Below are 21,489 nucleotides of genomic sequence, written 5' to 3' on the forward strand. Positions count from 1 at the left end.
GCTTCGACTTTGTGCAGGCCAAAGGTCTAATGGTTCACTCTGCATAAATGGTAATATTCTGATACATTGTCCCTGGAGGAATGACTATTTCACTTTAATCAGGGTTTATGGGATGAATGTGGGATGATACAGTATTGCAAAAAGGGAAATTCTGAAATGTCTTTGGACAATTAGGGACATTTTTCAACCGCAGTGTCCTTTACTTGCCAAACAAAGCATGATTCTGTGCAACAGAACAGCCTTTAGTCCATAATATTTATATATTGTTTCCTGCAAGTTTAAAATGGGATATTTCTCTTATTTGTTGGACATGTCTTTGTCTGTTCCCTTAAAGGTCTGGAACCAAAATGGCCAAAATCCTTACATTACCTATGAGTACACAGTGATGAGGGACTCAATGGATTCTGTTTCCCAGCCCCCCATTTACAGAGGCCCACAAGGAGGATCCAGTCTGGTTTCTGTAGAAATTGGGAGTGTTTTACATCATAATGAGAGCATGGATGATAAGGCAGTTCCTGAGATGGAGGGGAACCAGGTACAGACCACTGGGCCCAGGGCTGTGGAAGGACAAAAGCATGGCCAGGAAACCAATGAAGTGTACAAGACAGCTAACATTGACTGTGAGCAGGATGCTAACACACCAGTCCAGTATACAGGTAAATATATTAATTTACGCTGTCTATACATTACTGGCAAAAAGTAACTAAATGAGGAATCAAATTTGAGATTGTATTAAATGTTTTTATGTCTGTTAGTTAATGAGAGATTTGTAGACATTTTAATTTATTTAGAAAAAGACATTTGAAAAAACTTTCATTTTAAAGTGAAAAGTTAAAGTTACATGTTGTTACTATTATATAGTGTTTTTATTTTGTAATTATATTTTATATTTTTCTATATTTAAGAAAAATTTATAATTTTATAATCTTTTTCATTATTCATCATGCTAATTGAACAGAATCATCCAATCTAAATTCTTAGTCTATTGCCAAATTATTGTCAAATGTATATCTTATTAATCAATTCATTAACTAAATCAAAATGTATTTACATAGAATATTTGATTTAATTTATGAAAAGGCGCTGCATTTTCTCTTCCCTCACCCACTAAATCTAGTGCCTTCTGTCAGGTGTCAGAAGCACGCTCAGCAGTTTCTTCCATCCCGAGTGAAGGCTCGGTGCTGCAGCTATCCAGCTCTGAGGAGGTGGATGTGCTCATCATTGAGGCAGGAGAGTTTGAGGACTCACCACCTCACTCTTCTGCATTTGATGAACTGCTGGAGGTTGTCACTTCTGCTGTGGCCAAGTTAAACATCGACTTGCTGGCTGAGAGGCAGGACGCTCGTCCTAAAAGCAAACTTGATGAGCACTTTCTGCTTAGCAAAGTGTAACCTCTACATCGGGGCCTGTGATTTTTGACACTGAGGTGTCAAGATAGTGGAGGAAGACATTCTCTGCCCTTAGGGTTGAACTGGAACTGCTCCCGCCCTTATGTGCTTCAGGAAGTACCTCAGGTACTTCGGGGTGCAGCGGTTTCCAGCGAGTTCAGTTCTCAGTGTCCGCTCGGAGATGTTGCGCCATTGAGAGACCCGCTCCCTCTCTGCTAGAGAAGCCGATTGTTCCCTGCCAGTCATCTGCTTCAGGGCGCTGTGCTGACTACTCGAAATATACCAGAGACCAGTCTCGAGAGGCTAGTTCTCTTAGTTAGTAGAGTATCTGGCAGCTTAGAAACTTAGAGTTTAGAGTTTACTTCCGGCATGGTTACAGCCTTTCTGCACCATAGACCGGGTTACGTGCATAAACCAATGGTTCGCTCACTGTCATGGTTCCAACCAATGTTGTTTTGGTTCACCCAAGAAAAGTACTCCAGTGACTAGACAGATAATGAATAGGTGGAGGATTTCTCTCTTGCGTATGAAGCGTGCGGTCAGCCTTCACCTATGGCTGTCAGAGCACACTCTACTAGGAGTATGCTGGCTTCTAGAGCTACAAGATGTATGTGATGTGGCAGGCTGGTCCTCTTCGCACAAATTTGTTTGGTTTTAAAACCTGGACTTAGACTTTACACCGGGGTCCCAGGTGCTCGTGTCTCATGTCCGAGGTGCTCGCAGGATTCAGACAGGCACTTGTCAGTATGGCATAGTGGGCATTCTCGTTCCCATAAGGTTGCTTCTTCTGACGCAACGTGAGTTCCCTCAAATGGGAACATCTCAGGTTAAGACTGTAACCACGGTTTCCTAAGAAAGGAGCGAGAAGCTGCGTCGCCCTGCCACACTTTCTGCATGCCCGCGATCGACTTGATTCGGCTAAGCAGAAGCTGACATTTTTTGGTCCGGGTGCGCTTTAAAGCTTCCTGGTAATGATGTCACACACTACATGATGACATCCCGGCATGACATTGGATGCATACTTCATGCATTTCACACATACTTCAAGACGCAAACACATGGTGTTTGTATAGTGTCGCTTCTTGCCATGCAGAATCTCGTTCCATTCTCAGGGAACCATGGTTACAGTCTTAACATGAAACGTTATGTATCATCATCCTGAACTCATGTCTAAATACACTAAATACACTAAATAAGTACAACTTAGCAGTAAATGCATGTTTCCTGAGGGGGCATCCCCGTCATAGCCTACCTGTTACACAAATTAAATAATGGACCCCAAATAAAGACTAATGTGATCTTTAAATGACCCATCAGCCTCACCTCCGAGATTTATATGCAGGAGTGATGCTTTCACTATATCTGAAGTAATTGGAGGATAGACTAGACAGAGAAAGTACATGGTTCACTGGGCAATCATCAGTGAGTTAAAATGCCTCTTTCTGCCGGCCCTATGGAATACTTTATAATGCATAACCTGCAACAAAGATTAGCAAGAGAGGATGAAAAATTCAGAGAGGCCTGGTATTTTCCTTGGCTAAAATGAGAATTACAGACATTTGTGTTTGCTGTTGGACTGACATTGATCATTTTAAATGAGGTGGGGTGTCCTGATGAAGGTTGTGCCCCTGTCTTTTATTATAGTCTTTGATGCCACACTACTCTTTGAATTTGCTTTCTATATAGAGCATTCACAACTATAAAACTTAAATCTGAATCTGTTGAAATTGGCAATGATCCTCTCAAATTAGTTGTTTTGAATGCATGAAGTTTTTTGGATACATTCTTTTTTGCCGTACCATAACAGGTTGTGCCCGTACCATAACAGGTTGTGCCCTAAAGCATAATTAATTTAGCTTTTTTCAAATGAATCCATCCTTTCCTTAATGAATCTATCTTTCTTCTTATTTTAAAAGAGGGGAACTGCAGCTGGCCCAGTGGAGTAGGAGCCCCTGGTGTTGCACCAGTCAGCAGACCTGCTGAGGACATGGCAAACTCTGAAAACCTCATCTGGAGAGTGCTGCTGGGAGAACGAGTTGGCTCAGACGGTGTTCTTGCAAACATCTCAACCAATCAGCTTCTTACTCACAGAGATGGCTTGTCTTCTGAAGCAGGCCCACTGGAGTTAGACTACAGCAGTCTTGAGCAAGCGGATCTTAATGGTTCACTGCTTGAGTTCACCCTTGGGCACCGGCAAAACGACACGGGGGACTTCCTACTCCCAAACAGAACTCTTACTTCCATTTTACGCAATCGCAGCAATCGCACCAGGTAAATATGATAATGTACACTATGGCTCTAAAATTTGGGGTTGATAAGATTTTTTTCATGTTTTTGAAAGTGTCTTATGCTCATCAGGCATTTATTTGGTCAATAATACAGTAAACACGGTAATTTTATGAAATATTTTACAATTTAAAATAACTGTTTTTTATTTTTTTATATATTTAGGGCCCGAGCACCGATGGTGTCAGGACCCTATTGGAATTGCTGTGTTTATTTAAAAATGTAATTTATTCCTATAATGGCAAAGCTGAATTTTCAGCAGCCATTACTTCAGTCTTCCGTGTCACATGATCCTTCAGTAATCATTCTAATAAGCTGATTTGGTACTCAAGAAACATTTCTTTTTATTATCAAAGCTGAAAACAGTGTTTTGCTTAATATTTTTCTGGAAACCGTGGTTGTAAGGTAGTTCGTAGTTGTGGGAAGAAGGAGGCGGGAAACGGCGAACGTTCACACACATTTTAAAGTCATAAAATAAAACAAATACAAAATGAAAGTAAAAGACAGCAGACCCTCACGGACATATAACAAAACAGAGACAACACAAGTTCAGGCCTGTCCTCTCTCGATCTCCACTGTCGTCGCTCCTCCTTTTATGCTTCCACTCCTCCGTGAGACCGGTGCGTCGCGCATGTGTCGCTCATCAGTAATCACGCCAGCAGCCTCGTGCCGCTTTCTCACGACCCTCGGCCTCGCCTTGCTCGCCACAGTGGTGTATTTTTCATTATATAAAGTTTAGAAAAAGCATTTATTTGACATAGAAATGTTTTGTTCATTATAAATGTCTTTACTTTGATATTAATTGTTTAGCATTTCTTTCAAATAATAATATTTATAATAACATTTGAACAGTAGTATACTTCATCATATTTTTTTATAATACTTTAATAATTCTAATAATTATTATAATATTTATTTATTTTAATAGCCAATAGTCTTCCGTTACATAACAGACATGAAGGATGATTTGATACTTGCTAGTCAGTTGTGTTAATGGGATGGGGCATTCTCATTCTAGAAGGCATTTGATTGACATTTGACAAAAGTCTGTGTAGTGCAGGATGAGTCATCAAAACTCCAATTGTGACTTCATGAGGTTTGAAGTCAGAAAAGCAAACCTGCTGGTTTGTCAAGTGAATGGATTAACTTGAATTTAATATTCAAACTCTACATCGTGCAAAGCTGACAAAAGCTATATCACAATCTTTAATCAGCTCATTAGTTGCTGGTCGAGCATGATTTTAGAAATCTCAAGATCATGCCATGTCTTCCATACAATGAAAAAGCAGGTATCTTTATCAGTTGCCTCCTAGCGCTCCACTCTGGCATGCCAAAGCTGTGCTGGACGCGCATATGTGGGACAGCCCTCCTCAAGGGAGAATGGAATGTGCTGCAGACTCAAGTTCTGGCTTGGTTTTTTTGTTAACGTTTTTGGAGACATTCAAAGAGTGCCGAGGGGAGACGGCCAAGCAGAGGCTGGCGGGATTGCATTCCATCATATTTATAATTCATGCTGGGTTCCCTCCGCCGTGTCCAAACACTGCTTTACCAGCCCCTCTGCCAGAGATCATAAAGAACATCTCATGAAATGCCCCTACTCGTATCCGAAGGATAAGAGAAAGATTCCAGGTGGAGAGAAGAAAAGAAGGCAGAATGTAAGGATGATGGAGTTTCTGAGAAACATAATTCAAGATGTTTTGTTATTTGTGGAAAAAATTGCCATAGATCACTCGGATACAGACTATGCTTGTCGCATCAGATAAATCCCAGGAATTTATCATGAGGAACAAATTTTATTGGCTCCTGTCTAGTTGAGAGAATGCGCTGTTTTCCATCCTTAACATTAAGCTAATGAGTGTGACCAGGAATGGTAAAAATGTTAGTGGTTTTATGACTGGAGTGTCAGTTGGTGTCTCGGCATCAACAAACGTGAATGCTCTGCCTAATATACAGTGCAGGTGGCTGAACCGTGGCCTAGTCTGAGATGCTGTTTTCTTTACTGCAGAAATAACCAAAGGCTCCTTCAGAAGAACAAAATGAGCGCTGCTGACATGTACCGGTGGAAGCTGTCCTCACAGGAGCCCTGCAGTATGACATGCTCGATAGGTAATTAAGGCATTATAACTTAGTCTCGGTGGCCACAAACATCCACACATAAGTATTGCTGATAACCATATTTGTTTATGTTGGGAGGTTTGTTTTATACAATGTCCTATCTCAAATAGGTGTGTCGAAATCACTTGCCATGTGTGTGCGGTATGATGGCATTGAGGTGGATGATGTTTATTGTGATGCTTTGACTCGACCAGAGCCAGTTCATGATTTCTGCATTGGCAGAGAATGCCAACCCAGGTGCGGGTGCTGCAATTGTCACAGAAATGCAGGGGAAAAGTATGGAGCACCGCAGATGACATGCATAAAAAACAATATATCGATATTGTGGTCACAGATGAAAGGGATAGTTAAACCAAAAATGAAAATTCTGTCATCATTCACTAACCCTTGTGGCGTTCCAAACCCATAAGCCTTTGGTTAATCTATGAAACACAAATTAAGATTTAATGAAACCTGAGAGGTTTCTGTCCATTGAAAGTACAGTTAACCAAAAAGGTCATAAATGCGTCGTAAAATGAATTCATATGAATCAAGCTGTTTAATTCAAGTTTTGTGAAGAGATTCAAATGCTTTATTTGATGAACAGATTTTATTTACTTTAGTTTACATTTAAGCAATGATCGACATATACGATAAAATATATTCACATACGATAAAATAGTTCTTCACATACGATAAACACGGAAGCTCAAACGTGCATGTGTGATGCCCAAGAATCAATGAGATTTGTTCCAGAGTGATGCACCCATGTTTGCCATATGTGATGCGCTCTATGTATGTGTTTTTATATCTTTTTTTGGATTTATTTTATACTTTTTGAATCTGGTAAGTTTTGGTGACCTGGACTTTCAAAGAAGGGACAAAAACCTCTCAGGTTTCATTAAAAATATCTTAATTTTTATTTCAAAGATCAACCAAAGTCTTATGGTTTTGGAAAGACATGAGGGTATGTGAATGATGACATAATTAAAATTTTTGGGTGGAAAATCTCTTTAACAATGTGTTAATCCATGGCCACGTTTCATTAATTTGTTCCCTCGTTTTAGTTAAATTGTGGCCATATTTGATGAATTAATTTTTGGGTAAATATTGTCTACAAATGTATTAATTTGTCCTTAATTTAGTGTTTAATTTAGTAAATCGTGGCCATAATGAGGGAAAAAAAATAGTACAAAGTGACACCCATTTACCTAAAAAGAGGGAAGACATTTTTTATTTGTGATCACAATATCATGTGTTTTTCTCTAGCATGTCATGTGCGCGGCTCTGTAGCAAAGACAAGAATAGGAATGAAAAAAAAAAATGAAGCATTTCCAATTTTTTTATTCTATAATTTACTCACCCTTATGTCATTCCAATTCCAATTCCAATTTGATTATGTCCCATGAAAAGTGTTTCTTGACACAAAACTCTTGCTGTGCACTTTATGTTCAGATGGGAGGCAAGCAGCTGGAGTGAGTGTTCTCGGACCTGTGGAGAAGGTTTCCAGTTTCGCCTCGTGCGTTGCTGGAAGATGCTGGCTCCCGGCCTAGACAGCTCAGTGTACAGTGACCTCTGCACAGAGGCACAGCTAGAGCGCCCCCCAGAGCGCCGAGCCTGTAAAAGCCCTACTTGTGGCCCTCAGTGGGAAGTAGCTGAGTGGTCTGAGGTAGGGTTAAGACCACTTTTACTTAATCCTCCATTATAACCACCATAAAATGTAAGTAAGTAAATAAATATATTCTAAATCAGTATTTTTGTGCTGGCCAGTAGCAAACTGAAAACTGAAATGGTTGGATGTCAATGTTATCAAACTAGCATACCAAAGAGAACCTTGTTTTGTTTGTTGTGCAGTGCCCAGCTAAATGTGGTCGCAAGAGTCTGGTTACTCGAGAGGTCAGATGCTCAGATGAGATTCACCCATGTGACGAGACAACTCTCCCAGCATCTACCAAAAACTGCACCGGCCCTCCATGTGAACGCCAGTGGACAGTGTCTGAGTGGGGACCGGTGAGACACTGTGAAGATTTTAAAATGCACACACATTATGCTTGACTTTTAAAAAATATTTAACACTGTGTTTTTGTAACATTAGTCAAAGGAATAAGGTAATTCTAATAAACAATTAGGTTTATTAAACACGGCACATAGATAATCCAGAAGGGAGCGAACACAAATGAAACAGCGTGTACTGTAACTCACAAACAATACCGGTCACAGACTGATAATTAAGGAGGAACATAAATAGACATGGTGATGACCTCATTACAGATAGGTGTGATCGTCAATGAATGTCCATGGTGACAAATGACTGGTGGGAAACTAGAACAAAACTGTGTGTGTAGAAAATGTGACTGAAGACAAACAAACTAAAAGTCCATGAAAATGAACATACACGAGACAGTTTTAATAAAGGACAATGATGAATTAAATTGTGATGAGATGTTTCCACAGTTATAACATTATAAATCTAGTGAACATTTTAATATTTTCATTTTAAAAATGTATGTACATTTATAACACTTTACTTTGTGTTTTATTACCTTGGCATCAAATAACAAAAAACTGATTAACACCGCTGTGGGAGTGTTTCTAAGACATCGGCCAAGGGAGTGACAACAAATTTGACATCTTTCTCTCTTCTGACCATCTCTCAATATTATTTTTTTACTCTTTTGGAAAGTCATAGCTATTGTGTTTTTTCCCCCTTTTGCTATTGGGGTAAATGAGAACGAAAAAATTTGATTTGTTGTAGTTTCCGTTCTCTTTCTGTCAGTCACATTCGACGTTACGTCGGACTGACGTCATGGCGTCTCACTTGGGTGCCCGATCACCTCCAAGTGGTAACTAAACAAGCCATTGAAGATTGGTCAGTGAGATTAGAATGCCGAGTCACAACCATTCCTCCTCCATTCTCACTGCCCTCGATGGCGATGCCGCCAAGGGTTACGTGGACATTCAACAGGCAATTGTGCAGCACTCGTCCCCGTAAAGTGCCACCACCTGGCGGAATAGTTCGCTTCTCCCATCCAAGGCATGTAAGACGACAGCAGCCCTGTCCTGGGGTTGTTGCAGGAACTGCACAAGGCGACTGACCTCGCCCTCTGGGCTCCGAAAGTCACGCCATGGGCCCTCAGCCAGACAATGTCCACTTTGATGATCCAGGAATGCCATCTCTGGCTGGAACTGACCGAATAAAGTATGCTTTCTTGAAACCCCCATCTCCCAGGCCGGCCTCTTCGGCGACACTATAGAGGACTTTGCCCAGCAGTTCTCGGCAGTCTAAAAGCAGACTGAGGCCATAAAGCACATCCTGCCCCGACATGACACTGCCACCAAGCCACCGCGGGCTGGCCCCCAGCCTGCTTATCGTCCAAGGGGTCTGTTTGACGCTCCGTTTGCCTGAGCTATCACCAAATGGAGGGCCCCTACAACAAGTGTCCAGGCATGTTGTTGTTACAAAAGATGCCTCCAGAACAGGTTGGGGCGCTGTGTGCAAGGGGAGTGCAGCCTTGGGCTCCTGGACGGACCTTGACTACAATGCCATCCCGGAGGAGGCAGACCCAGCCCTCGTGTTGCTGTGTCCTGTTCGCATATTACATGTTTACGTGGACAGTACACAGAGCTTCAGAAGCTCAGAGCAGCTCTTTGTCTGATTTGAAGGCCAACAGAAGTGAAAGGCTGTCTCCAAACAGAGATTGGCCCACTGGATAGTGGATGCCATCACCTTGGCGCATCAGTCCCAAGGTGAGCCATGCCCCTTCGGAGTGAGGGCTCACTCCACTTGGGAGTGAGCCCTCACATATCTTGCCAGCATATGCAACTTCAACACTCGTAAAACAGTTCAGTGGGTGTGATGCTTTCCATGATGTCAGTCCGAAATAACGTTGAACGTGACTGACTGAATGGGAACATCTAAGTTACTGATGTAACCTCCGTTTGTGACGTAATCAGAGACTGATGCAAAAGCAAGTAATAACCATTTATTTGGGATCAGAAATGAATAAACAAACACACAACACGGCGGCGGTGCAGTGACACAGGGACTTTGAAGGGCTGATCCAGGTAAGATGTTGGCGGGTGAAAACCAGGTCCGGGATGTGCAGGGTGATGAGATATTCCAGACGGGAACGAACAACCGAGAAACAGATCCAACACGACATGACACAAAGACATGAACAGGAACTCCACAAACGATCTGACAAAGACAGGACAGAAACTGTGAACATAAATAGCCATTGCTGATCAGCTGCAGCTGGCACCGCTGAACCGATTCAGCTGGTGCTGCTGATCAGCGGCAATGATGAGGCCACGCCCACACACATAATAACAAACACACGAGACGAGAAGGAGTAGTGAATTCATGAACCGTGACACCGTTCCCTGAAGGAGGGAACGGAGACGTTACGTCCCCCCTGCCACAGCCCTAAACCACCGCTGAATGGCCCTGATCCTTCTCGGCTCCTCAGCAAAACATGAATGAAGTGAGAAATGCCAGTCATGTTTACACCCGTATGTCCAGGTGGGTGTGAATCGGCATGCAAATCACACTGGCCAATGTCCATTGGCTCATTTAGTTACCACTTGCAGGGGATTGGGCTCCCAGGCGAGACCCATAAGGTCAGTCCGACATTCCCTCCTCCAGGGATCGGTGGTTACATCAGTAACCTAGACTTTCACTGCTATACAATTTTATCCAACGTTGTTTTGTTAGTTATGCAAATGAAGAGTGATGCGAATGAAGCTCACACCATCTGCATCATTATACAGTAAAATCTCATTGGTCCAAAGTCCTGCTCCATATAACTTAATGGTATCCCAAAAATTAAAATTCTGTCACCATTTAGTCACCCTCATGTCATTCCAAACCGATTTTTTCCCCATGCGGAACTCCAAAGGAAGATAATTTGAAGAATGCTGGAAAGCAAACAACATTGGAGCCAATTGTACTTCCATTGTATTGGCAAAAAAAGAAGAAAACAAATATTTTTTTATATATAATATTCAATATTTTTCTCCATATTATAAAATGATTGGAATGAAATGAGGGTGAGTAAATGATGACAGAAATGTAATTTTTGAGTGTACTATCCCTTTAAATGTGCTTTGATTAGGTGTCATTTGATTTTTAAAATTTTCTTCTATTTCTACTTAGTGCTCAGGCATCTGTGGGCACGGAAAAACGGTGCGTCATGTGTACTGCAAAACACCAGAGGGACGAGTGGTACCTGAGTCTCAGTGCTCACCTGAAAACAAACCTCTGGCCATTCACCCCTGTGGAGACAATGAATGCTCTCCACATTGGCTTGCTCAAGACTGGGAGAGGGTGAGGATTATGCCTATGCTGTGGAAAATAACGATTTGTTAATATTTCTTCAGTAATCATTGTCTTCTGCCTTCCAGTGCAACACAACATGCGGACGCGGTGTGAAGAGAAGGACTGTGCTGTGTGTCAGCATTACGGGTGGAAAGGTCCAGATCCATGGTGATGAGGAGTGTGACAGCAGTAAGCAACCAGTAAATGAGGACACCTGCTTTGAAAGGCCTTGCTTCAAGTGGTACACAACACCATGGTCTGAGGTGAAACATTTAAAAATGTATTCAATTTATGATGGCAGATTGAAATACTAAAAAATACAACTAGTATCAGATTGCTAGAACGTAGAACAGCTGGCCATGCAGGCATTTGCAGTAAGCTAAGTGAGTTTCCTTTCGAGGGAACTCAGCGCTGTGTTAGAATATTGGATTTATGGGAACACTTGTGCGTGATAGTGTCTGAAGCACCTGTGGAATCACTTCAATCTCATTTGTGAAACTTTGACAGCTTCTGTGCTTCAGTAAACTCTCTGTGTCATTATGTCTCTGTCTATCTGAAGAAACACTTGCAAGCTATCTCTTCCCAGAACGTTTGTTTTGTTCTGCAACAGGAACTTAATTTGTTACAATGTTGCATTTTTTTCTTGGTTCGGTCTGTTTTCACATGGTAACATTTCACAGCGTACCAAAATGTGTTTATGCAAGTCACATGTAAGTAAAATCGTCCTCTTATTGGCCAGAGTTCACCTGTTTATGTTCCTCTTCATCAAGATGAATTGACAAGTTCGCTCCGCGAGCTTATGTGGCTTTATCTGTAGTTGTCGTGACAGCCACAAAAAGACGAAGATATCAGAATCAGACGCAGAATCAGACACTGATGCTTTTTATATAACACATTTCCCGTTATGAATTATGGTGATATTGTTTTGTTAATCTGTTGGGTCGGATTACTTTCTCATCTCAACCAAACTGCTCCAGAATTCCTAGACCACCTCGTTCAGGCAATCTCAGAGCGATTATTTCAGTGCTTATCCGAGCACGATTGCCATGTTCATATATGCCTAAACGAACTGAAGTAAGGGAGAAAATGCACCAGGTTCCGAAAGAGATGCTCTAAACTAGCCAGGTGTGAAAAGGCCCTTAAGGTCCCAACATTGCCCACCAAGCCCTGTAGAAAGACATTATCTTTCCTGGGTGAAGCTTACGTGCCTGCAAGTCAGGCTGGAGCATGTCTGCACACAATGGCGATACTGCATACCAGGCTGACCTGCTTAGGGATCTATATGAAGGTGAGGGTGTGAGTCCAGATGCTGTGAAATACTTACACCAGGCCACAGATTTATTTCTCCGGGTCACCAAGGAAATGGCCCATGCCATCGACATATCGACATATGGCAGCTATGGTGGCTAAGGAGAGACATTTGTGGTTGTTTGGTATATAGAAAATGACCTCTTCGACGACGCAGTAAACTCTGTCAGTTTCAAGAGGCAAAGAAACAGGCAAAGAAACATTTCAAAGGTTTATCTCTCGCCAAACCCAGGTCCTGGAGGCTGCTGCTATGGAGCAGTCCCAGGCCAGTACAGAACCCCAGGCCTCTCTCAGGCAACAACAGAAGCAGAATGTAATTTCTCAAGCCCCACGCCACTCAGCCCATTCAACAAGACGAATGGCTGCCTCTAAGGCCGTGTGACCAAAGACTTTTTAGCTAGTTAAGAACACAAGGCGCTCTGCTGAAAACGGCTAGCTGTGGGCACTTGAGATCGCTTCTGCAGCGCAGCATTTTTTCAGTTGAGACGCGGGCTGGTCCTCTCCACATTTATCAGATACTACACCCTGGATTTGGATTCCACTCCAGGATCTCAGATCCTAAGCTTGTGCACACCATGATTCACTCTGGGACTCATTTGTCACTATGGTATAGTGGTAGGGCTGGGGTTCGATTCAAATTTCAAGAATCGATTCGATTCCGATTCTCAAGATCTTGAATCGATTATCATTATTCGATTCGATCCGATCTGATCCTCCGATCTTCGAGATTTAGATAAGTGTTTATGAAAAAAGGATTTTTTTTCAGCTGTTACCTGAATTACAGGTATGCAACATCTTGATACTATTATTATAGACATTCAACTGCAAATTAATGGAGTCGGGGTTGCCAACTCTCACGCATCTGGCATGACACTCACGCATTCAGCCTCAATCTCACTGTCTCACGCTCAACAAAGAAATCTCACGCTAAATTAGACATTCTTCTGTGCTGTATTTTTTTCCCACTCATGTGCACTAATTTCCGAATTACTATAAGCAAGTTCAGGCTCTTAACTACTGATTGGACCACTGCATTTTGTCATGCAGAGAAAAATCGCGGACAAAGAGGACACTGACACCGACAGACTAGACAGAGAAGGTTACTTTTGATATGGAACAAATTCTCAGCTGTCAGATTCTGTCAATATTTCCAACGTTTTGGCGCTTTTAAATGTGACAGATCGCTGTAGCGCGTCAGTTCAAACGGCACGTGATACAGCCTAGTAGTAAATAAAATTTTAACTTACAAAACCTTTAGAAAACACAAGTGTGTCACAGTTTTGTGAAAACCTTCAAGTACTCCAGGTATAAGACAGAACGCAGCTTTGAGCGTTTCTGGAGTTTTCAAAGCAACCGCTTGCTTAGCGTTACTGACCGCCATGTTCGTTGTTTTAATGTCCTTCCACCTCGCGCGCATGCGTGAATTCAATGACGCGGCAAGTTAAAGTTCACGGGGAAAATGTAGGCCAATTATTAAATCGATCCTCTGAGTTACGGATCGATCTTTAGAAATTAATATGAAAATCGATTCAGAATTGGTGAATCGATTTTTTCAACACAGCCCTATATAGTGGGTATGAACGTTCCCATAGCGTCAACATTCTGATGTAGCATTGATTTCCCTCAAAAGGGAATGTCTCGGTTACAACTGTAACTCTGGTTCCCTGAGAAGGGAATGAGACACTGTGTCACCTTGCCATACTTCCGGTATGGCTGTGAGCGACTCACTTCAGCTAAACAAAAGCTGATGATGTTTGGTCCGGTTATCCTTTATAGCTTCCGCAGTACGCCGTCATGCGTCATGGGATGATGTTTCGCCAATGAGATTGGAGTGATTCCACACGTGCTTCAGAAGCAATCATGCTGAAGCGGTCCCATGGCGCCATCAACATTCTAATGCAGCATCTCGGTCCCTTTTCAGGGAACCAGGGTTACAGTACTAACCGAGACATTTACTAGTTTTTAAAATACCGATTTTTTCTTCAAGTCTCTCTTCTCCATTTAAGGCTCCCAAGTTTAAGTGTAATTCACTGTTCTTTTCTCTTGCTTGTACTCAACTGTTTCTCAGTGCACCAAGACTTGTGGTGTTGGTGTGCGAATGAGAGATGTGAAGTGTTACCAGGGAAGAGAGCTTGTTCGTGGATGTGACTCTTTGACCAAACCTGTTAACAAACAGACCTGTGCACTCCAGCCCTGCCCCACCGAACCTCCAGGTGTGCCTTATAGAAACAGTTCACGCTAAATTTCAATATTCACTCACCCTCACATTGTTCTAAATCTTTATTCTGCTATTTTTTCCAGATAAATATATACAGTATATATATATATATATATATATATATATATATATATATATATATATATATATATATATATATATAATTATATAATTATCATATAATTAGAATATCATCAAAAAGTTGATTCATTTCAAGAATTCAACTTAACAGGTGAAACTAATATATTATATACACTCATTACATGCAAAGTGAGATATTTCAAGACTTTATTTGTTATAATTTTGATGATTATGGCTTACAGCTTATGAAACCCACAGAATCAAAATCTCAGAAAACTAGAATATTACATGAAATCACACAGTAATTACACAGGAATACCATGGTCATTGAACCAGGTTTTTTTTTTTTTTGGCAGTGTGGGCAGGTGCAAATCCTGCTGGAAAATGAAGGAAGCATGAAGTGCTCTGAAAATGTCCTGGTAGACAGCTGCATTGACTCTGGATTTAATAATGCACAGTGGACCAAAGTCCTCTTTTCTGATGAGAGCAAATTTTGCATCTCATTTGGAAACCAAGGTCCCAGAGTCTGGAGGAAGAATGGAGAGGCACACAAACCAAGATGCTTGAAGTCCAGTGTGAAGTTTCCACAGTCTGTGTTGGTTTGGGGAGCCATGTCATCGGCTGGAGTTGGTCCACTGTGCTGTTTACTCAACGCAGCCGTCTACCAGGACATTTTCAGAGCACTTCCTGCTTCCTTCAGCAGACAAGCTTTATGGAGGTGCTTCCTTCATTTTCCAGCAGGATTTGCACCTGCCCACACTGCCAAAAGAACCAAAACCTGGTTCAATGACCATGGTATTCCTGTGTAATTACTGTTTGATTTCATGTAATATTCTACTGTACTGTACACAGTATATATAAATGCATCACAGTTTCCACAAAAATATTGTGAAAACTGTTTTAAACTTTGATAATAATAAGAAATGTTTCTTGAGCACCAAATCAGAATATTAGAATGATTTCTGAGGGATCACTGAAGACATTGAGTAATGATTCAGTAATAATGCTGAAAATATAACTTTGACATTACAGGAATAAATTACATTTTAAAATATAATAAATAGAATATTAATATATAACATTTTAATATTTAATATATAAGAAATATGCACTTTAGTAAAAATATGCACTTTGAAACATTGTCTTATGACTGTACATACATTTTACATATTCTAATGAAAAAGAAATCTTAAATAACATGAATTGTAACTGCTTCAATGCTTCCTCAGATGAAAACTGCCAGGATCGTCCCACCACCAACTGCACGCTGGCTCTGAAGGTGAATTTGTGCAGTCACTGGTATTACAGCAAGGCCTGTTGCCATTCTTGCCGTAATCTTCGAGCTTCCTAGCTAGACCCCAATGCTCAGGTTTTCATCTGTTCATGTCATCTGCATTGTGCTTGTTTGAGGATTGCTGCAAGGGAAGTTTGAATCAGTATTTGGTTATATCTTAAACTAGCTCCGTAAAAACTGCATTACTGCCAGTATTACAAAATGATACCTACTTCATGACAATGTCCTGTGTTTGTGGGATGCCGTAAGGAAATATTAAATTATTTGATTATTGCTCAGAGGATTATATTGCATGTCATAAAAGTATTTATTATTCGTCAGGTTTTATTGGACATTTATTTTCTGGCAGCTGAAGATGGCTGATTTTAGTACTGTATATCCAAAGAGGCTTACCCTCAAGCCACTGCTGGCTCCAACACTCTACTGTTTACTTTTATCCAGTTTAACTATTGCTAGACTTAGGCTTATGTTAATTTATTGGTTACAGCAGTAGCTTTATTGGGTTCTCTGATATGTATGTGTCCGAATAATTCATTTTGTATCATTTGATTTTAATTGACAATGGATTTAGCAGAACTTGACATACCCAAGTCATTTTACCCTTGTCATTGAGTGAGTCCTGACACTTGAACATACTATAGTTGAAAATGTATCTGATTCATATATTGTTTCATTAAGACACAATAAACCTCATATCTTGTATACTACCTTACCTCAAGTACAAAAGACAGTTGTGTACCTCTCAGAATATTAAATAATAAATATTATACTCCAAAGAAAATGCTTTGGGTTTTTATATTTGTTTGTTCATTTTTAAAAGGTTTTAAAAGCATATAATTATTAATAGAATAATTTACAATAATGAGGGCTATTTCAGTATCATTATAGTTGTTGTTTATTCTTTGAATTATATTTTAGTTTTGTCATTTTTTTCTTTTAAAATACATTTATATAGTTGTGTTAAGTTTTTAGTTTTAGTTTACTTAGTTTTGGTTATTTTAGTATTTCAGCTTTAACTAAATGGAAATATATACATATATATATATATATATATATATATATATATATATATATATATATATATATATATATATATATATATATATATATACATATATATATATATACATATATTATTTTGGTAATGTTTATTTTATTTTAAGTAATGATTTAAAAAAAATAGTTTTAGTTAACATTACCCCATTGTAAATTACTTTTTATATAAGTTTTTATATAAGTTATTTCAGTTTTAGGGAGTCAAAAACAGCAGTAATTTTCATTAAGATTCATCTGTGAAAATTGCCATCATACACAACCAGACACACTCTTTGTCTCGTTTAATGTTTTAATTTACTAAAGTATGGATAGACCCGTTTTCCTGCACATAACCTGTTGCCACCTGCTGGCCAGCAATAACCATATGCAGTTAAATATGTTCATTTATGACATCATAACAGCTTGTTATATTGTCACACAACAACTGTTAATATTAACAAATCTCGCATTTATTAACAAACGAAAAGGTAAAATACAATAACAGATCATAATTCAGGTGACTTCATAGTTATTTTGGATCAAAATCAATGCAAAGTGAGTGGCACTACACAGAAAGATAAGAATGCAGACAATTATAAAATCAGTCAATTAAATAGATTACACAAACAGACACTCAAATTCACGATCCTACATGTAAAACTATGACCGCAGGTGATATTATCATTTCACAACTTGTACATCCACACCATTTTCAGTTTAATCATACCAAATCATACCAACCATATATATCTTTTAATCGTATATTTCAGTACAGCAGTAAATATCTGTGGTAGATAAATGAATGTGAAACAATATCAAAGATATCAAAATTTTATTCTCCAGTTCTTGTGCCAATAAAAAGCCCTATTAATAAGTTGCATATGAAGAGTGGAACATATGAATAATAAAGCAAATGCTTCTATTACACAGTCTAAGAAAAGTCTGCAAAAATAGGAAACAATGTACCGTGTTAATAGGAGGGAATTTTCTATATTTATTTTTCACAGGAGTTTTACCCGCATTTTGAATTACGCATTGGATTGGATTGTTTTACACTTTAAGAAAAAAAGTTCTGTGGGGTTCTATATCGGTTCTTGAGTCAATGTTAAAGAACCCGTTATATCAAAAAGGTTCTTGCCTAACAGAACCCTTTAAGGTTCTATATAGAACATTTTATTTTAGGAGGAAATAGGGAAATGTCAGTAATCTTAACCATAATTGCCTTATCGGTTTTTCTATGGATTTCTGTTTTCTTTACAGTGCACATGACTGTCCTGATAAATCAACAAATAAAAAGTAGATGTATTGGATCTAATGACATATTGAGCACTAGGTACAGAAAGCAGCATAACAAATGTGAACCACACAATATTTGAGGTGAATACAAGGTGCTACACATCTGTGCTGATGCTGTGATGAGTCAGCACTTCCTGCATGGTGACCGAACGGATGAGGTTGAGTTTGTGGAAGCTGGGCGTATCCATTGGCAGGTCTAATTCATCCTGCTGTAGAGTCCTGTAGCTGATCCTGCCACCTCCATTGCGCAGACTGTCCTGTGGGCTCATGTACAGGGGCAGATACCCCGAGCAGGAGGGGCAGAAAGTGTACGAGCGGGGCGGCTTGTAGGGCATGCGCGGGGTGTACTGAGGATAGCTGACTGGTCCATTGGGCTCAAAAGGCTCTGCAGTCATTAGCAGCTGATTGGAGGATGCGTATTCGGGGAAATGTCGAAGACTCAGTGGACTCTCGGGTGGACTCGGTTGGCGCGGTGGACTTGGCGATGACTTGGCGACATCAGCATCCTCCTCCCCCTCCTCCGACTCTTCTCTTTTACAGCAGTAATACTAATGGGCAGAGTGAGACGTCACACTCAGTATGTAAGATAGGAGAGAAGAGGGAGTTACTATTAAGACAAGCAGAAGAGGAGGATTACCTGCAGCCTACAGTAACACAAAACTGTGACAATAGTTAGCAAGATGACTGCAGCTAAAATTCCACCTGTGATGACCACTGTGCCGGCTGTCATTCGAAATCCTCTCCATCAACAAACTGGGCTACCATAAAGACAAAAAACAGAGACACACAATTTTTTTTGGGGGGGGGGTGGGGGGGGGGGGGGCTGTCTTTTTTATTTATTTTAAAGACTGACATATATACAGTACAAATCTTGGATAAGCTACTGGGTATGGTTATACAGGATGGTCGACTGATTTTTTTTTTATTATTATTATTTTTTACATGGCTGGAATACACTACCTTTGAAAAGTTTTGGGTCAGTATGATTTTTTTTTCGAAAGAAAATAATACTTTTATTTAGCAAAAGATTTCTATTTTAAATAAATGCTGGGGGAAAAGTATCATGGTTTCCACAAAAATGAACTGTTTTCAACATTGATAATAATAAGAAATGTTTCTTGAGCAGCAAATCAGTAGAATGATTTCTGAAGGATCACATGACACTGAAAACTAAAGTAATGATGCTAAAAATTGACATTAAAGGGATAAATTATATTTTTAAAAATATAATATTTTTATTTTTAATGTATTATATTTTAAATATATAGGCTAATATATTTTAAATTGTAATAATATTTTCACAATATTGCTGTTTTTACTGTTTTATGATCAAATAAATTCAGCCTTGGTGAGCAGAAGAGACTTCTTTAAAAAATATTTTAAATTTTTATCAACCCCAAAATGTTTACGATAAACATTTTATAATATTCGCTTATATTATTTTAACAGAAAATTATAATCTTACAATATATGTCCTAAAATATCAGCACATTTATCTGTCTAGAACTACCATGAACCTAAAGCACTACTTCTCTCTCTAGCTATTGTTGAAATTACATGTACATCTGATGCCTATTTCATGCTCTTTGATTATGAATTCAGTAATTATGACAAAATATCCAAACACATGCAACAGCAGTGGAATAATAAACGGATCAATGATGCAGTAAATTCTTTTTCCAAACACATTTGCACAATTTGCAGGATGTCTAAGGAATGACGATATGTAACAGTCCAAAGGCATTTACAAAGCTCAGGTTATTCAGTCACAATTAGACCACAACTCAGTCAGTCGTGTTGTTTTCTGTAACAGATAATCCTGTATCTGTCCATGTAAAATGCAAATGAAGGTACAACTTGACACAAGTGAATCAGAAAGGGACCCTCAATAAGACTTTTAGATTTGATGACAGTGTTTGGATTTAGACTACCTCAGGCCAGAGACTCATTCAAGCCCAAATAAACTCACCCATTTGCACAAATGACTGGGAAAGCTTTATATAACTAAATCTAAAGGTCATCATCAGTTAACAACCAACAACACACGATGTCTAAGGTAGCCCACTTTAGGAATATTTTTTAACTTTTAATGTAACATTAACGCGAAAATCTTTTCCTCAGGTCTGACAAAAAATAGAGCTATAGGCTAATTTTAATAACACCCTATCATAATATATTTCACATACATTTCAGACTAAACAGAAGGAATATAAATTAGTAACAACTTAATCCAAATTACAATAATCTATAAACTCAATTAATTTATCAATTTCAAAGTATCAAATGTGAACTATATACCATATCTTGTAAATTAATATAATCTCTTGATTTTATGATCGATATTTTTCTGTGTCGATAATCATAATCAGCCATCCATAATAAGAATATTCTTATTAATATACTAATTTTTACATTTTTTTTAATAATATAATTGTCACATAAATACAACTTAAACTGTATTTACTCAGAAGATGTATTGTATACTCACATTATGGTATCTACAGAACATATGGCAGTTGTCCAACCCATCCGGCGAATTTACCCACAAACTACCACAAAAAACAAAATCGCTTTTACGAGGTCACATATCCAGACGGAATAAACTTTCTATAATAAGTCGATATGAAAAAATATCACTGAATATGTAGTCGATGACTTTATGAGCACTGAGAGCTTTAAGAAGAGCGTCCGCTGGAGTCACGTCCCGCATCTCAGTGTGTGTGTATCAACCTCTGATCACACGATTATTCACTAGAGTGAAGCGCCTTCTGCGATTCCACTGATATTGCCTAAACCTTATTAAAAGTAGGCCTACGTATTTTGTATGGTAAATATCGCTTGCAACATTCTTTAAATATGGATTTGGACTTTTCTGTAGCTACAGACTGGTTTGTTTGGTTTGTGGACAAGATATACTCAAGATATAGCCTATCCTTTTGAGATTTATGCTTGGGCCTATATTACTTTATTTTGATGCCTACTTAAGATGATCTAGTTTTGACAGAGAATGTGTAGTAAACCGTGGCATATCATACCTGCTCTGTAGAGTGTTATTCTTGCAAAGTGTGAAAAATGTAGATTACAGTTAGGCTAATGGTCACACTTTAGATTAGGGTCAAATCCTCACTATTAACTATGACTTTTGTTAGTAAGGTAGTTGTTAAGTTTATTT

The 21,489-nt window shown here is 39.3% G+C and overlaps 2 protein-coding genes across 2 annotated transcripts in view; one reads left to right on the forward strand and one right to left on the reverse strand.

Annotated features, from left to right (window-relative positions):
* The window catches only part of LOC143739348 (ADAMTS-like protein 2), a 32,030-nt gene extending 15,843 nt beyond the window's left edge, over nucleotides 1-16,187 (forward strand). Inside the window, exons 10-19 of the mRNA XM_077231770.1 lie at nucleotides 335-656; nucleotides 3,305-3,659; nucleotides 5,680-5,780; nucleotides 5,900-6,026; nucleotides 7,224-7,437; nucleotides 7,623-7,778; nucleotides 10,924-11,094; nucleotides 11,172-11,348; nucleotides 14,462-14,606; nucleotides 15,922-16,187. Coding sequence (XP_077087885.1) covers nucleotides 335-656; nucleotides 3,305-3,659; nucleotides 5,680-5,780; nucleotides 5,900-6,026; nucleotides 7,224-7,437; nucleotides 7,623-7,778; nucleotides 10,924-11,094; nucleotides 11,172-11,348; nucleotides 14,462-14,606; nucleotides 15,922-16,043 — 1,890 coding nt within the window. The 3' untranslated portion in view covers nucleotides 16,044-16,187. The remainder of the gene's footprint in view (nucleotides 1-334; nucleotides 657-3,304; nucleotides 3,660-5,679; nucleotides 5,781-5,899; nucleotides 6,027-7,223; nucleotides 7,438-7,622; nucleotides 7,779-10,923; nucleotides 11,095-11,171; nucleotides 11,349-14,461; nucleotides 14,607-15,921) is intronic.
* A 1,285-nt stretch (nucleotides 16,188-17,472) lies between these two features.
* Nucleotides 17,473-21,035, reverse strand: fam163b (family with sequence similarity 163 member B). The gene is made up of 3 exons (XM_077231029.1): nucleotides 20,806-21,035; nucleotides 18,955-19,075; nucleotides 17,473-18,865 (listed from the first exon to the last, which is right to left on the reverse strand). Exons 2-3 carry the CDS (start codon nucleotides 19,045-19,047, stop codon nucleotides 18,413-18,415), a joined length of 546 nt encoding a protein of 181 aa, XP_077087144.1. The 5' UTR covers nucleotides 19,048-19,075; nucleotides 20,806-21,035; the 3' UTR covers nucleotides 17,473-18,412.
* Between the last annotated feature and the right edge of the window lie 454 nt (nucleotides 21,036-21,489).

This window comes from Siphateles boraxobius, unplaced genomic scaffold, assembly GCF_051911475.1.
Source record: "Siphateles boraxobius isolate OS27281-9 unplaced genomic scaffold, OSU_SipBor_1 16, whole genome shotgun sequence".
NCBI lineage: Eukaryota > Metazoa > Chordata > Actinopteri > Cypriniformes > Leuciscidae > Siphateles > Siphateles boraxobius.

Coding starts and splice junctions, on each gene's coding strand:
- fam163b (XM_077231029.1), bottom strand. CDS start 19,047: ATGACAGCCGGCACAGTGGTCATCACAGGTGGAATTTTAGCTGCAGTC. Junction 18,866..18,954: donor TGTGTTACTGTAGGCTGCAG/GTAATCCTCCTC, acceptor TCTGCCCATTAG/TATTACTGCTGTAAAAGAGA.